This window comes from Tupaia chinensis, unplaced genomic scaffold (genome assembly GCF_000334495.1).
Source record: "Tupaia chinensis unplaced genomic scaffold, TupChi_1.0 Scaffold000048_1, whole genome shotgun sequence".
Taxonomy (NCBI): Eukaryota; Metazoa; Chordata; class Mammalia; order Scandentia; family Tupaiidae; genus Tupaia; species Tupaia belangeri.
This window is the reverse complement of record NW_006159506.1, coordinates 7,378,326-7,396,519: the sequence shown is the minus strand read 5'-3', so window position 1 is coordinate 7,396,519 and position 18,194 is coordinate 7,378,326. Positions and strand designations below refer to the sequence as shown.

Genomic DNA, 18,194 nt, shown 5'->3' with positions numbered 1-18,194 from the left:
AGACAAAGATAAGATACTAAATTCGGCAGAAGAGAAATGTCAGGTTACTTAAAAGGGATATCCCATCAGACTAACAGTGGACCTCTCACTGGAAACAATGTGAGCAAGGAAAGAATGGGAAAATATATTTAAAGTGTTAAGTGAAAAATTATCTCAACCAAGAATACTACACCTGGCAAGATAATCATTCATATAGGAAGAAAAGACAAGAACATTCTGAGATAAACAAAACCTGAAAGAATTTGCCAACACCAGACCAGCAATCCAAGATGTTCTGAATGGAGTGCTATACCAGGAAAACTAAAGTCAGACACACAGAAATAAGAGTCCAAAACACAACCAAGAAAATGGTCATTTAATGGTAGGGACAAGTTTGGAGTTGAATGTTAACTTCCAGAATTTAAACAGAAAGGTCAGACCACAACAGAAGAGAGATAAATTACATGAGACTCAATTGGTGAAACAGAATTTTATGACTTTTGACTAAAACATAAGTGATTTTCTTCTATGCTTTATTTTCAAGATTTAAGGATTTTTGTCTTCTTGAGCTGATGATAGGTTCATCTACCTATTATTTGAACAGAATCCTAATCTTCTTCTTGGCATTAAGTCTTAACCAAATTTCTCTTAACATTTTTTGATTTTGATTTATTAAAGCTAAAATTGCCTTTCTTTTTTTTTTTGCTTTTCTTGAAATTAAAAAATATATTAAAAATACCTATTTAATGACTTCAGTAAGCTATATAACCTCAGCTAGGTACTGCTTTATAGTATGTTCGTTCTACTCCCTAAATTTTATGCCTAAAGTCAGACTTGTATGAACTTACAAATATGTATATATCAGCGGAACTTGCTATTGAAAGTATTTAGATTAATTAAGATATTTTGTGAGTCACTAAAATGTGGAGGAAAAAAAGGCATGGGAAGTGACTGTAGATACCAGAGACAGTGTAGGAGGGTGGGAAATGGCAGAGAGTAAGAAGTAGGGAATCAAGGGGAAAAGGGGAAAAAAAATTAAGCAAGAAATGGAAGATTATTTGTTGATGATAACATGTTTGGTAATATCCTTCATTAAGCCATCTCATTTTGTATGCTGTGATGATATACAGTGAATAAATGTAAAATAAATATTTTTAAAAAGGTCGATATGGAAATGTGGCATATATGCAAGGGGTCTTTAAAAAGTTTGTATAAAATGGAATTAAAGTAAGAGTTTATTTTGGTACAAAATACTTTTGAAAAACATGCATAGTTTTTATTTGTTTTAAATTTGCCAGAAGGAACGTATGCTTGAGAGAGAGAGAAAAGTAACTGAGAGAGTATCCCCTCATGGGATATTGGCATAACCACTTCTCCATCTCTTCCGTCTTTTGGGATTTGGGCAATGTACATGTGCCCAGTGTGTTTCTCAAGCCACCAAGTCCAGGACTCAATGACCACCCCAATGACCACATCATAGACTGGCCTCATAGGTTTTTTTAATAATATTTCACTTCCCATGAACTTTTTGAAGACTCCTCATGTATGAGCCACCCAAGCTTTGACAGGAGGTCAGTAAATAGATTCATTTTTCTTAATGATCACCATTATCACAAGAGCTCATTAATCCTTTGGTAATTGGGAATGCTCATTTGGCCAAAATTAGTAGCATATAGAAGCATGTCAAGGGAGGAGAGTCGGGAAGGGAAGAGTAGGAGAAGGGACTCCAAGAGCATAAAGCTGGGAGGTTGTGCTGGCTTTCCTGCACGGCTGTCTCTGTCCCCTGGGGATGTTGGTCTCAGGAGACCAGAGCAGCACCAACTGCACAGCTGGGAGGGAGTGCTGCAAAACATCTCATGTTTCAGAAATAGCCTGTGTGCTTACAAAATAGATGCTGCATTGAGACCTCATTCCAGGAAGCAATTCAGGGAAAGCAGACATTTAGATTGACTGTGATAATCACATTCGAGAGATGGCTGGTAATAAATGTCTGTTTTTCTCCAGAAATATAGGGAGAACAGGCATAAGAATTGTAACCTTAATAATTGAGAAACCAAGCTGTTTGCCCACAAATGAAAACTTCATTACGTTGCTGGCTTTTACCATAAGAGAAAAAAATGATGTCTGAACAGTTCATTGTCCCTCACTGCCCCCACCTAAAAGAGAAGAATTGAATCAGACAGAGCATGTAAAAGACATTATGTTTGCACCCAAGGAGCTCGTGTGACATGGAAAAAGGACAGGCAGAGGACAAATCCAGGGGAAATGTAACATCTTTGTGAAATAGTGGGGTCAGGCAACCCGAGATCCATCTCCAGAGTGAATAGTGACCTTGGATAAAGTTATTTAACTTCCTGATACCTCAGTCTCTCCATTTGCACATTGGTTATTTATGGAATGGATATAATTTCTCAAAAGTGACTGTGAAGACACTTTCCATTAGATAAATTCTAGTCTCCTTCCAGCTTCCAATATGCTTGTGAATCATTAAAAATCTTCAACCAAAGGAAATGGAAATCCCTGTTGCATAAGCTGAACTTATGGGATTGTATTTAGTATGAAATGGGTTAGAGGAGTATTCTGACTCTGTACTCCCATTTATTATTGAATTCTCTTGGTCATTCCAGATTCATATAAATACCTTCCATTCTTAGAAATACTTTGTCTTCAACCTCAATAATTCTTTTTTTTTTTTTTAAGAGATTTTTGCTATAGAGAGCATGCACTTGCTGGAGAGACAAAGCCAGAGAGACAGAAAGTGAGAAATCACCTCCCAGGGAAGATGACCATGCTGTAGTCCCTTTTCCTCCAGTCTCCTTTCAGGATTTTTGGGCACACACGCACACACATCTGGCATGAGTTTTAAGCTGCCCGGTCTGGGACTTTAACCACAATCGACTATGAGGGAGTCCAAAGACATAACCATTACGCCATCTACTGGTCCCAAGTTTAATAATACTTAAAAGATCTTTTTAGAATTGGCAATTTAGTATTTTACTCTGTTGGTCTGCAATAACAGTCATTAATGCTAACCAGTAGAATCTCTAAACGTTTCTATGGAAACTCCTACTGAATGATGTCATATGATGGGTCGCCATTAGAAAGTTCATCAGAAGCCTTTGCCCTTTTCTGCTATCCCAAACTGAAGAATGTCATTCCTGACCCTCCTGGGCATGAATCATGAAGAGAAATAGTAATAATTTAAAATAAAAGCCGGGGCCAGCAGGTGGCATGGTGGTTAATGGCTGTATTCCTACATGGCCAGTTGTGGTCTGAGTCCCGGACCTGGCAGCTTGCTTTCTCACTTTCTCTCTCTCTCTTCAAATGAATCATAATTTAAAAATTAAATAAATAATTCTTAAAAACATAAAATAAAAGCCAGCAGTGTTGGAGACCCACATCCGTTATGGAGCCTATACCTGGCAATGGCCACGGCCATTGGAATGTTGACTTTTAGGAACCTGCAAGTTAGTGCTGCAGGTGTGTCACTGTCACTCTTACAAAATGCCTAATGGGCTCTATCTCTACCTTCACCAAGGGGGCACTGAGTCATATTCAGTCTGGGTGTACCTATAATCTGTAGTGCTTATTATCACCACTGCCACCATTAGAAGTTCTGACTGGTAATTACATAAATCTGACACAAGATTAGGGAGAAAAGTTATCGTTACATAGTCTTGCTTTTTAAAATTTATTTTTATTTATTTTTTTGAGAGGTTTTTGCTATAGGACGTGTGTGCTTGCCAGAAAGACAGAGAGAGACAGAGAGACAGAAAGTGAGAAATCACCTCTGGGGGGATGGCCACACCACAATCCCTTCTCCTTCTCTTCCATTCTCCTCTTGGGATCTTGGGCATGCACACATACACGCTCTGCATGAGTTTAAGCGACCAGGTCCAGGACTGGAACTGTAGTCGACCACATGGGAGTCCAGCAACATAGCCACTATGCCAACTGCTGGTCCCCATAGCCATGCCTTTTTAACAGATGAAATTAAAGAAAAAGTGGGATCCATATGAGGAAATGTGAAAAAGCTCCTGAGTAATGAAAAATCAGGGAGTGTGGCTATTGAGCAACTGGGTCCTCTGAATTCTCCCTGACAGTTCATTCTAAGAAAGGAGGTGGAGGGAGTAGCTGCTTTATAAACCAAAGGAGCTAGAAGATGTTGTTTAGTGAAATTTTAAAAATAAAACTGTTAAGAGAAGCTACACTGAGCTTGGTCAGTATCATCGGACTTTATTCTTTGTTTTCTTTTTTAAGTTTGTTTCTTGAGAGATAGAGAAGGGGAGAAAGGGAGAGAGGGAGAGGAGAGAAGCAGCTTTGACAAGGTCTTACCATGCTGGGATCCCCTCACCCTAGCCTTTCAACCAGCAAGAATGGTGGGCATCCCAGGTGTATTGAGGTCAACCCAGGATCCAAACCCACAGCCTTTCCATATGACTCCAGCATCATGCAGTGGCACCCTCCTGCCTTCTCTACTGACTGTGCCATTGTGGATAGGTCTTATGTATGATTTCTGACATTAAAGTTCATTTAGGATGACTCAAGTGTAAAATTTATAACTAAATTGAATTTGTAAGTGTTCTCTGAATATATATCCTTAAGATTTGTTGTATGAAGAGGTTTGTTGAATGTGAAGCTTCCCCTAAGATGGTAATAGAGAGGCAAGACATTTGTGGGATACAGAAACGGATTATTACCTATTGATGATAACATGTATAGTATCCCCAACTGGACTGGTGTGAAATGTATTCATGTTGGAAAAATTCAATTTATAGGCTAAATGATGTATAGTGATTGAATGCATAAAAGAAATTAAAAATAAAATGAAACATTAAATTCTTAAAAATGCAAAGTAAACAATTAGAGGAAAATTTAAAAACTTGTGGTTTTATAGTAAGCCCTATGGAGTTGCTTGGTAATGCTACAACGTCATGATGTCATTACTGTCTTTTTTGTTTGTTATAGAGTATGTGCACTTGCCAGGGGTGGGTGAGTGAGAAATCACTCCCCAGAAGGGATGGCTACACCCCCATTCCTTCTCCTCCATTCTCCTCTCAGGATTCTGGGCATGCATACACATGTGCCCAGCGTGTTTTTCAAGCACTGAGTTGGAGACTGGAACTACAGAACTGGCCATGTGGGGTCCAGCACCCTACTACCACACCCTTTGCTGGCTCTACTGTTTTTCTGTGTATGGAGTAGGGGAACTCACCTTTCTAAATACTGGGACAGAAGAAGGGAAGGAAAGATGACAAAGTGAAAATAACCTTATTGTTAGTTTATCTCTGGGCTCACAGATACTTGAGGATGAGAAACACTGACATCCATTGCATTGCAAGGGACTTGTAGTTGTTCATCTTGAGCTGGGCCCTAGGACAATCGGGAGTGACCCCCAGTTACGGTCAGTTTGATTTACTAGCTAGAGTTCAAGTTTTTTTTTTTTTTTTTAAATAACATTAAAGAGTACATCCAACATCGATTGGTTAAAAAAGTTCAATCTCAAGTTAGTTCCCAAAAGGCACCGTCAGAATGAGGTATTAATGGGGATTAATGATGGCATTGTGGTTCGATATTAGCAAAAGACCAGGGTTAAAAATAAATGTGTACACCTCAGGGGAAGCTGAGAAGTCCAGGTCGGCAACAGAATAAAGCACTGGAATTTTAGAATATATAACTATTTTGCCTTTTTTTCTTCCTCCCCCACCTTCCAAATTTTCCCACTAATCTTACCTTTTTCTTATCATAACTGAATCAAATACCCTGGAATCAACTTACAGTTGTAAGTGTTGGAACACCATGGGGGACACTTTAGCTGTGGTTACCTTCTGCTTTCTGAGCTGCCAAACGAACTGTCAGAAGAGGAAATGACCCCCCTATCCCATTTTCCTCCAGAACTTTTGATGATTGGCTATTTAGATTTTTATTTCACCCATGGATAGATAAAAAGTTTCTGAGAATAATAGCATGATTTAGGATTGCTATGGACGCTTCTCGGCCATTCTTCTATCTTTTGATCTAATATGCTGATACTTGTTAGGTCAATGGTTTGTCCGTGGAAAACTTGGAGCTAAATTTGAGAGAATGAATTTCCCAGACAATCCTATGCTAATTTCCAGTAGAGAATTTGCCATACTTCGTTGAAATGTTTTATCTACTAGTCTGTCTTCTGTATTAAACTGTGAGCTCTGTGAAGGCAGACACTGTGTTTTCTTCACAACTGTACCCCCAAGTGCCTTAGTCTGGTAGACTCAATAAATGCTTGTGGAATGAATAAGTTAATAGGGACTGTTTTGCTATTATCAGTACTATTGTCCCACCAACCATCAGCAGCACCACCGCCATCATTATCACCACCATTACCAATATTACCACCACTATTATCACCACCACCATAATTGCCATCGTTGCTATCAGGATCATTACCATACCCTCACCATCATCATCGTCATAACCACCACTACCATCACCGTTATTATTATCATTATCAACATCACCATGACCACCAGTGTCACCATCACCAATACTCTCAACACTACCACCACCAATGCCAACACAGTACCATACTGAGTACCTCATCCTCTTTGGAAATTCCTTCTCCAAGGACTCAGTGCCTATGGTTATTTAGAATCCTCAGATCTACACTTTCTTCATTCATTTCCCTGCTGCAAAATTCATCTGTTCTGGGATTCATTCCATTGGGGTCTTGCTCTTTTCCAGGAGACAGCTACTCAATTTGATATAGTAATTGTGCTGTTGTGAGTAATGTGCTAAGAGTGGATCTCTATGGCAAGATGATCTGAGAATAAGGATACTATCTAATTCCAGCTCAGTCATTTGCTTGCTGTGTGACCTTGAGCAAATGACATCACTTCTAAGAGCCTATTTGCCCACCTCAAAGATCCTTTGGAGGGTCTTCCAGATATTACCTGACAGCTCTATGTATATTCTAACACAGATCTTCTATTGAAATTGTCTAAATTCAACGGAGTGATTCTGCACAGAGGTGGGATGGTTTCAGGGTTTCACAGTGAATAAGCAAGCAGTTATCTGCAGTAACGCCAGCCACTGCGGCAGGAGCTGCATCTCCCTGGGGGAAGTTCTCTGTCCACAGTTGCTGCCAAATCTAATCAGTCGTGGGGCAGAAACGGGCATGGACAGGTAACCAACCAGCAGTAATGCCACCGTCCCCATCTTTCCCTTTCCCTAAGACAACCCTGTTCACAACACAACTGTTAGCATAGTCTGAATGAAAGCGTGGTATTCTTATCTGAATTTATTTTTTTTTCTTTTTACAGCAATTCAAGGCTAGCAATAGAATGCTTCCATTTCAGTCATGCCACACGAGTGAAATAAGTTCTCATGTGGCACAAAGCATCCTTCTTCTGGCAATTTTCCTGGTGGAACAATCACACCAGAAATGAGGTGAGAAGAAAAGAGTAATTAAGCAATCTAAGTTAAAGAAGTAGAACTTTGGCCCAAGTTTCTTCTCTTTTCTGACTTCCTCTTCTTTTTACTCTACTCGCAGATCAATTTGCAGCATAACTTTGGTAAAATGCCCCAGTCAGTAGAAGAGTTTAAATAAAAGGTAGTTTATGTAAGGTTGTAACATCTCAAGCCCAATCCCCAGACAATGAGATTATAGGATTTCTGGACTTTTCTTTCTCTTGGGGAAGTCCAATAGCCTCAGGCTGTCCAGATTGTCATAAACTTTTCCTGCTTTCACATCAAAATGAAATAATAGCAACTCAGAATAAGAACAAGGGAAGATACTGAACTTAGAAAGAAAAACAAAAAACAGGAAAAAAAGAGAGCATTGTTTTGAAGACTAAAAGAATATTTTTGCTGCCACTGGGACTAACAAACGTGGTTTGAGTGCAGAGACAAAATCCATCTTAAAGACAAAGACATGAGGCCCGCAAGGTTAGTGATTTACCCTGGGTCACTTAGGAAGTCAAGGCAGAAGCAGAACTAAGGTTTGATCTTCTGACCTGAGTGGAGCCTCTTCCCATAGAAGTTGCTTCCACTTTCCCTTCATTAAAGCAGTAGTAACCAGTTGGTTAAGAAGACAGATCTTGAGAATAGCAGATGGCATAATGGTTACATCGTTGGACTTTCACATAGTCAACTGCAGTTCAAATCCAGGACCTGGCAGTTTAAAAACTCATGCCAAGTGCATGTGTGTGTGCGCCCAAGATCCCAAGAGAACAATGGAGGAGAAGGGATTATGGCATGGCCATACCCCTTGAGGGGTGATTTTTTTTTTCCTTTCTGTCTCTCTGGTGAGCGCACATACCCTACAGCAAAAATTTCTCTTAAAAAAAATAATTAATTAAAAAAAAAAAAAGATCTTCCAGGGAGGAAGAAGAGTCATTTCCATTCAATAGATAGGGAGATACAGATGACCAAGTGATGTGATTCTCGCTAGGGGTTGACTTTTACCCCCTGGGGCCATTAGGCAGTATCTAGAGACATTTTTGGTGTCACAACTGGTGGGGGGAGAGGGTATGCAACGATTATCTCCTGGGTAGGAGCCAAAGATGCTGCTAAATATCTTACAAGATGCTGAAGAGCCACCATCAAGGAAAACCCAAACAAAATAAAAACCAAAAAGGGACTATACAAAGGGTCTTCAAAAAGTTCATGGAACAGGCCCTGCAGATGGTATAATGGTTATGTCACTGGATTCCCATGTAGTTGCCCATGGTTTGAGTACCAGACCCGGTCGGTGACTTGAAACTCACGCTGGTGCGCGTGCATGCATGCTCAAGATCCCAAGAGGAGAATGGAGGAGGAGGGATTGCAGTGTGGTTATCCTCCTGGGGGGTGATTTCTCATTTTCTGTCTGTGTCTCTCTCTGTCTCTCTGGCAAGCGCACATCCCCTATAGCAAACACCTCTCTTAAAAACAAAAGAGAAAACACTATATATGCATTTTAAATTTTTTATTCACCCTGGTAAACTCATACTTTAATTCTATTTTTCCATGAGCTTTTTGAAGTACCCTCATAATGTATAATACTTTTTTTTTGTTTTTTACTTTTTTCTTTTCTTTCTTTTTTTCTTTTCTTTCTTTTTTTTTTTTTAAAGGGGTTTTTGCTATAGGGTGTGTGCGCTCGCCAGACAGAGAGAGACATAGAGACAGAAAGTGAGAAATCACCCCCTGGATGGCCACGCTGCAATCCCTTCTCTTCCATTCTCCTCTCGGGATCTTGGGCACGCATGCCCACATGCCCAGCGTGAGTGTTAAGCCATCGGGTCTGGATACGAACCATAGTCAACTACATGGGAGTCCAACAACATAGCCATTACGCTAACTGCTGGTCCCTGTAATACATTTTTTATCCAGGGATTGTGCATGTAAATTCCTGATTCATATTATTAGTATTAGTATTAGGAAGTTTGCACAATTTATTATCTGTGTTCTTTTAGCATCTTACACCTACCCGTGCCCTGCAAACTCCTAGTCAACTTTCGGGCTGGACGCAAAGAGCAAATTTGTCCTTGGGGTCTCAGTCCTGTATCTTCTCCACACTAGACTCCACCCACTCTTCAGGTACCCAGGGAGGGCTAGGCAGCTCATCTCCACACTTTCCAAGCAGCAACTGCTCCCAGAAAAAGTCTCCTTTCCCTCACTCTCATGAATTGAAGTCAATGCATCACCCCTTTTAGACACGTTTCATGTCAGGTGTGTCTATAGCATTTATGTTTCGTGAAGGAAATTTTCAGCCTCCATGTTTGGGAGCAGTCTCTGCTCTATCTGAGGTCTGGTCCTCAGCCTCCTGAGGAAACATAGCAGGCCCCTCCAAGTGGGGGTCAGGGCTCTAGCTAGACTCTCCCAACCTTAAAATAGTTTCTCTCTGGGCTTCATAAATATGTTTTCTTAGTTTATTATTATTACTTATTATTACTTATTATTTTATATTTTATTTTATTTTATTTATTTTATTTTTGCTATAAGGTACATGCACTCTCTTTTTTTAAGAGAGAGAGGGAAAGTGAGAAATCACCCCTCAGGGAGGATGGCCACACGGCAATTCCTTCTTCTCCTCTTGGGATTTTGGGAATGCAAGCACACACACCCAGCATGTTTTCAAGCCACTGGGTCCTAAACCATAGAGTCAGCCTTGTGGGATTCAGCACCTTAATCTCAGCACTACCTGCGGGTCCCAAAGTCTTATTTTACAAGGCAAATTTTTAATTGAGAAACTTGAAGAGTATTTTTTTCTTTATCCTTGTTTAACGGCGCTCAAACAATTTTATGACAGGTTTTCAGGACTGGTGAAGAAAAAAGGAACAACTTGAATGAACAGAAAATAATTGCTTTTAAGTGTATCAACTATTTGTTGATTTTTGGAGGTTCAGTGTTGCAGTTTCTAAAATTATTATAACTCAGTAGATTCTAAGAGTCATAGACCTACTTATTCAAAGTATTAAAGGAAATTATGGAAGTGAAAGATTTAAAAACTATCAAACTTTTTTTTTTTTTTTGAGAGGTTTTTGCTATAGGGCGTGGGCACTTGTCAGAAAGACAGAGAGAGACAGAGAGACAGAAAGCGAGAAATCACCCCCCAGGGGGGATGGCCACACCACAATCCCTTCTCCATTCTCCTCTCGGGCTCTTGGGCATGCATGCACACACCCTTGGTGTGAGTTTAAGCCACTGGGTCTGGGACTCAAACCGCGGTTGACTATGTGGGAATCCAGTGACAGAACCATTATTATATCAACTGCTGGTCTCAAAAACTATCAAACTTTTTGTATAGGTAAATGATGTAATGAAAAGAGAGATTTTTCTCATCATCCAAGGTCTTTGCCTCCAAAAATGAGACCCAACCAAACTCCCAAATTGATTCTGTGTAGTTCCAAACCACATCACTGGAATGTACATTTTCAAATGAGGACTTCATAGAATTTATGTAATTAATAAAATTTCAAGGCCATTTGCATTAGGATTACATGCTTAATTCAATACTTAACAGCTCCCACTTGGCCAAGCGCCACTCCAGACAGTGCTATTAGGTTAGCTGACTCATATTTGCTTCTTCTTTGCATTGCTTGTGTGAGGCAGTGATTTCTGGATTAGTAAAAATACACACAAGGTGTGAGTAAGCGTCGACTGATGAGCGTGCCATTTCAGAAGGCTTACAAAGGAATTAATTTATATTTAACCAGTGCTAGTTACTGCTTTTCTTCACACTGTACACTTGTTATCGTAACTTCCAGGTAGAAGAAAAAGGAAAAGCTTTTCTATAAATCAGGAAAACTAGTGATTGACTTCAGGCCTGATATGTGTTGTTATAAATAGTTATGACAAAGACATGACCAAATTCTTTAGAATGTATTGTCTTTTTCATTATGTAACAGAAACTAACATCAGAAAACAATACAGCCTTTAGATATTAGTTTTGACCTTCACTCTTTACGTTCCACAGGTAGCTTATTAATAAAAGAATTTTTTTTTTTTGGCTGAGGTAACTTAAGTGCCCATCAACCGATGAATGGATAAAAAAAAACTAGGAAACACACACACACACTATTCAGCTATAAAAAAGAAAAGCTGTTAGTTAAGGCAAAATGAATATACATGGAGGAAATAATGCTAAGTGAAATAAGCCAGGCTTTGGAAGACAAAGACTGTATGTCTTCACTCATGAGAGGGAGCTAAAGGCTTTGATTGTATAGAAGAAGAAAGTGGGGTTGTGGATACCAAAGCTGGAAAAAGGATGAAGGTCAAGGAGGATGGAAATAACTTTGTTTACAGGTACAAGAGAGCTTGTAAATAAATAGGTGTAGTGGGTTATACAACAGTATAGCACAGCAGAGGAGAGGTAGCTGTTGGCAATTCAAGACTTATTTTAAAATAACCAGAAGAGCAGATTTCGATAGAATGTAATGTAACATAAACTAATGATCAACGGTGAGGCTGGTTGATATGTTTCTTTTCCAAATATCATCATTACACATGGTCTACACATTTTGGAAAACCATAGTGTACCCTAAAAAGACTAATGTGTATTTATTTATTAATTAGAACTTAGAGCAAAAATTCTTATTTAAAAATAATTATCCAAGGAGTCACTGGACTCCCACATAGTCAACTACAGTTCGAGTCTCAGACCTGGTGGCTTGAAACTCATGCCTGGTGAGTGGGAGTGTGTGCCCAAAATCCCAAGAGGAGAATGGAAGAGAAGGGACTGTGGCATGGCTATCCCCCCCCCAGGAGTTGATTTCCTGATTTCTGTCTTTCTGTCTCTCTTTGTCTCTTTGGTAAGATGAGCATGCAAACCCTACAGGAAAAATCTTTCTTTGAAAAAAATAAAAATAAAAATAGCTATCCAGAAATTACATTTCTTCAGTCTAATATTTTTATATTAACAATATTGGGTTTTTTTTTTTTACTCAAAAGAATATATAAACCAAACTCAAAGATAACATTTTTCCAAACAGAAATTTTCAGAAAACTTAAGAAACTAGATAAACAGAAGGAATTTTTTCCATGATCTTTATTTACATGAAATGCCACCCAGATTAACATTTATTCAGGAATATTCTGTCTCTGAAGCACATTTGATACAATTTTCTGCACCCAAACCTGTCTCTATGTGCTGGACATATCCTTATAACCCAGGAATGTGCAGGGCCTGGGCATTAAATTTAATTCACTTTTTTTTTTTCTTGGAGAGGTTTTTGCTGTAGGGCACGTGCACTCGCCAGCCAGACAGACAGAGACAGACAGAGAGACAGAAAGCGAGAAATCACCCCCCAGGGGGAAATGGTCACGCCACAATCCCTTCTCCTCCATTCTCCTCTCGGGATCTTGGGCACATACGCACGCGCACCTGGTGTGAGTTTAAGCCGCCGGGTCCGGGACTCAAACCGCGGTCAACAACGTGGGAGTCCAGCGTCATAGCCATTATGCCTATGTTGCGTCCCTAAATGTAATTCACTTTCCATGCCTGACCTGAACCTTCTTAATCATGGCAGTGCTATCCCTTTCTCAGCCATCTACCCCACTGCATAATATCTATATTTTCAAAAATATTTCAATATCTCCAAGAGAGAACATCATGGAAAGTAGAAATTGCCTTGCTTTGGAGAAAGCAGACCTGGGTTCTAGTTGAAGCTTTGTCATTGACCAACTGTTGTCATTCTGTTTCCTAATTTATGAAATGGCATGAGTGATGCCCACCCTACATACGTCACAGGATCACTGCGAAGCATCAATACCCACTTCCAAAGCAATAGATCCTTTTGGTAATAGAAGCCAGGATTGGAGACACCTATTCCTTTACTCCTACTACCAGTTTTAAAAAGGAGAAAAGCTATGTCTCATACATCTTCTAGTTCCTTAATATTTCATTGATTGTTTGGATGATGGTTGACATTTCTGTCATGGCTACTCCATAGTCCCCTAGGCAAGATATTCTTGAAAATATTTGGCCTATAATATATCTATCACCATTTGTCTAAACCCAAAGAAACACACCGTACTTAGATAAGAATGTTGTGTTATAACAGAAGACAAAACTCAGGGAGTTCCAAGAGTTCTACTAAGTACCACAAGCTAGAATCTTACATCTAAAAGTTGACTGTGTGTAAGTCATCATTGCAATGGCTCTTAATGAACTGGCATTGATATGTAGGAAAATGACATATGAAATAGATTTTAGTAATCAATAGCTGTTACTTACCATTGCAGACCCAACGCGACTGACTTTGATGGGATTCCCTCTGCCGGAAAGGTCCATCTGAGCCTTGTCCATCACAAACAGGCAAGCATCGAGGATACCATCCTCAAACTATTTGGCAAAAAAATCGAGACATGACTTAGTGTCCACACCGCAAACAAGATACTCTCTGATTAAGAAAAAACGAAATGAAAATGCAACATCATGTTTAGAAAAGTGTATTTCTATATAGTAATCACCCATCAACTGTAAAATGAAATACAAAAATGGAAGAAAGTAGACATCCTTGGGACCAGCAGTTAGCATAATGGCTATGTTGCTGGACTCCCACGCAGTCGACTGCAGTTCGCATCCCGGACCCGGTGGCTTAAAACTCATGCCGGGTGCGTGTGCGTGCGTGCCCAAGATCCCAAGAGGAGAACAGAAGAGAAGGGATTGCGGCATGGCCACACCCCCTGGGGGGTGATTTCTCGCTTTCCATCTCTCTGTCTCTCTCTATCTGGCGCACGCATGCGCCTTATAGTGGAAACCTCTCAAAAAAAAAAAAAAAAAACAGGCCAGAGATATAAGCAAAACTACTCAGGGAGTGGTTTCTTCGGGGATCATGAACTAGATTGAAGTTCTTCAAAAAATAATACAAATTAATTTAGAAGGTCTTTCCAACTTTTAGGCTCCAGTACCCAAGATGAAGGATGCACAATTTACCAAAGTCAGCCCAGAGTCTCAAGACTTTGAAAATCCATGAGCCCTTGTGCATTTTGAAAACAGAGGTAAGTGCTCACAGTTATCATGGGACGCTACTTTAGGCCTATTTATCTTGTACCCAAAATAGTAGGAGACCACATGGAACAAATGTTCCTTCTTCTGTGACAAGGTGGGCCCTAGGATCAAGGAGAGGGCAAAAAGGCTTCTAGAGAAAGCAGATTACATTTTCAGGGAAAGAACCTGGGAGCCAGTTCAATTTCCTTAGGAAGAACTGCTACCTACAGGCAATACCAGAATTTTCTTGAAAAGGAATAAAGACCAAGTAATAATGAAATGTCAAGATGGGGTGATTGCGCTGGTCTTGTATCTCCCTGGAAGAGGAAATTGCCTCAAATACAGAAACCTTCATCTTACACATCTAAGTACTTATGACAGAAACCACAGTCTTAACGGCTACATACCATGTAATTCTTTATTAAATCCAGTTAGAATACTAATTCTGGATTCACCTCAAACTGGTGGGATGGAGACAGTAATGAGTAACTCTACTAATTCTTCAAGTATATCAATAGCTAATTATTCTGGTTCTTAGTAAGCAACACCTCTTAGTTGTGTTTGTAGGACATGCTATCAACTAACCGGAGGGTTAAAGAAGTACTTAAAGAACTCATTTCTTTGCATCACTGCAGACAGCGGCTTAGCTGGTTATTTTGGTCCAGGGACCCAAACTGATGTCTTCTCTGAATGCAGCAGATAGACAGTGGTTGTATTCACAGCTGCCTACTTAAAGGCATACCAGCTGTACTGGGGACAGCCTTCCAATGTTCTTCCCACCTTCCTTGATAACTTTTTTCCTTATTGGCTATTTATATATTATTGTATCGGGGGTCATAAATAGAATCACACCTGAAGGACGCAAGACAAAAGCTCCAGGTAGATTGTAATCAGAGACTGCATGTCACCAAGAAAGGGGAGGACTTGTAGGCAGGAAGCAGACGAGAATTCAAAAGCAAGGTAAGCACATAGAAATCATAGGTTCATGGGACTAGCAGTTGGCATAATGGCTATGTTGCTGGACTCCCATGTAGTCGACTGTGGTTCGAGTCTCAGGCTCAGTGGCTTAAACTCACACTGGGCACATGTGTGTGTGCGTGCCCAAGATCCCAAGAGGAGAATGGAGGAGAAAGGATTGCGGCTTGGCCTTGCTCCCTTGTGAGGTGATTTCTCGCTTTCTGTCTCTCTGTCTCTCTCTGTCTTTCTGGCAAGTGAACACACCCTATAGCAAAAACTTCTCTAAAAATAAAAAAAAAAAAAAAAGAAATCATGCATTTGTGGGACTTCAGAAAGGCAGGGGCCAAGCCTGAGTATAGGACCCATGGTTCTCCGGAGGCAGGGAGAAGGAGCTTGTCATGATGCTGAGTAGGTAAGGTAAGATTGCGTGATGATATGGGTAGCAATGGTCAGGCTGGTGCAGTGGGCGAGGGACACAGGGAGATCCCAGGAAGTCAAGTGAGGCATCGAGAGACAAAAAAATACCACGTGACCTGGGGGGCCCAATTCTGTGAAGTCTCCCTGCTGGAGATCCAGAACAACAATGGACAATTCCAGCCATCCTAGCCAACACTCTGAGAAAGGAGACATTGACTTGCTCTCCTGTTCCTAATTTAAAACTTGTTTTTGAATAATAGGACATGCATTCATTTATGGAAACATGGTAAAATATCATTCATTGGCTTCATTGTTAAAAATATCAAACTAAAGGGACCAGCAGATGGCATGATGGTTGAAGTGTTGAATTCCCACATGGAGATGAGTGTGGTTCAAGTCCCAGACCTGGAGGCTGGGTGTATGTACATGTGTGCCCAAAAATCCCAAGAGAAGAATGGAGGAGAAGGGATTGCTTTGTGGTCATCCCCCTAGGAGGTTGTTTCCCACTTTCTCCTGTCCCTTCTCTTTCTCTTTTTCTCCCTGGAGAGCACATGGGCCCTATGGCAAAATACTAAAACAATCAAAAAAAAAAACTAAAATAGTTTGAATTACTGAATATCTGTAAAAACAATACCCTTTGAGACTTTATATTTACATGGTAGCTTGGGGTTGTAGCTGATGAAACATTTCTATGTCAAAGCTCAGTGGGCCCTCCTTTGACAAAATGGTAAAACACTTTTGTTTCTATCTTAAAGATGTATTTTAAGATAGAGAGACCCCCAACAGAATCTTCATGCTGTGATCCGCCCCCAGCCTTAGCCAGCCAACATCATGTGTGGGAAGACCTCGGGTCTTGAACTCACGACTGTCCCATTGGAGTCCAGCATGGTAGAGCATTGTTACTGTGGAGCCACCCACTGTTTGGATAACACTATTTTTGAGTTTGTTGTATCCTAGGCTAACACTTTCCTTTAAAAAGTTAATTTTTTTTGAGTTGGGCACACACGTTTTAACATTTTTTGCATCATTATCACAATACATCTCTTTATAAAAAAAAAGGGAAACTTCAGTCCATTCCAGGTCCAGCTAATGAGATCTCACGGTACTAAGGTGCCAAAGCATTTCTCAAAAGAATGGCACATTCTCCTTAGAACTTCTGATGTCGGTAACATTGCAATAACTGAAGACGCGTGGTTTCAGCTGATAAATTATGCAGTTGTCTTCATAAAGCTCTACTCTTATGCTCGCTGTCCTGGAGTCTCAGATCCTGGAAAGCAGGAAATTGTGCTTGTCTCCAATCTATATGTGGCACCCGGCAGTGATTCCAGTGACAAAAATATTAAGTAAAAATGTCCTTGACAGTGACAAATTTTAAATGGCTCACCTGACCATAGCTCCAGCTTCTAGTCTTGATGTCATTGGCGTCTCCGTAAAAAATGACACCGATGTCATTCAGGACATACTCTTCTCTTTCTTTCTCATCATCCAGATACACAGCGTCCTCTGCAGCATGATTTAAACACAAAGACGGTGACCAAAGCGACTCTTTATAAATACCTGCAAGTTACTTTGTTCCTCAACTGCAATGTAATCAGCTAAATAATAAAAGAAATTCTTTTGTTTTGCTACACATAGCTCATTTTCTAATACTGGGTCGGCGGAAAAGTCACGATGCATTTTTTTATTTTTTTTGGAGAGGTTTTTCACTATAGGGCGCGTGCGCTCGCCAGACAGACAGAGAGAGACATAGAGACAGAAAGCGAGAAATCACCCCCCAGGGGGGATGGTCACACCGCAATCCCTTCTCCTCCATTCTCCCCTCGGGATCTTGGGCACGCACGCACACACACCCGGCATGAGTTTTAAGCCACTGGGTCCGGGACGTGAACCGTGGTCGACTACGTGGGAGTCCAGCGACATAGCCATTATGCTAAGTGTTGGTTGGTTCCCCAAGTCACGATGCATTTTTGCATTAAAAAAAAAAAAAAAAACCAGAAAAATACGTTATGACTTTTCTGGTGACCCAATATTTTTAGCCTCAATGGACCTAATCAGCACCAAAAATCAGTCTATAAATAATGACATTGGTCAACAAAATGCTCACAAACTCTGTCTCTTTAAGTTCCAGGTAGTACAATTAAATGGACATGTCTCATTAAACATTGTATGATTCCAGGGTATTAGTAGTTTCAAAATCAGAATTTTATAATGCAGATGCAAATCTGCAATGCAGATTGGGACAAGCAGATGGCAGAATGGTTACATCACTGAACTCCCATGTAGTTGACTGTGGTTCGAGTCCTGGACCGGGTGGCTTAAAACTCACACTGAGTGTGTGTGTGTGTGTGTGTGTGTGTGTGTGTGTATCCCAAAGATCCTGAGAGGAGAGTGG

General features: G+C 40.3%; 1 protein-coding gene across 1 annotated transcript in view; it reads right to left on the bottom strand.

Moving 5' to 3' along the window:
• Positions 1-18,194, bottom strand: part of F13A1 (coagulation factor XIII A chain) — a 194,183-nt gene that overhangs the window by 106,993 nt on the left and 68,996 nt on the right. The window contains exons 5-6 of the mRNA XM_006141237.3: positions 17,187-17,305; positions 13,673-13,780 (exon numbers count right to left, since the gene is read on the bottom strand). Of these exons, the coding sequence (XP_006141299.2) occupies positions 13,673-13,780; positions 17,187-17,305 (227 nt within the window). The remainder of the gene's footprint in view (positions 1-13,672; positions 13,781-17,186; positions 17,306-18,194) is intronic.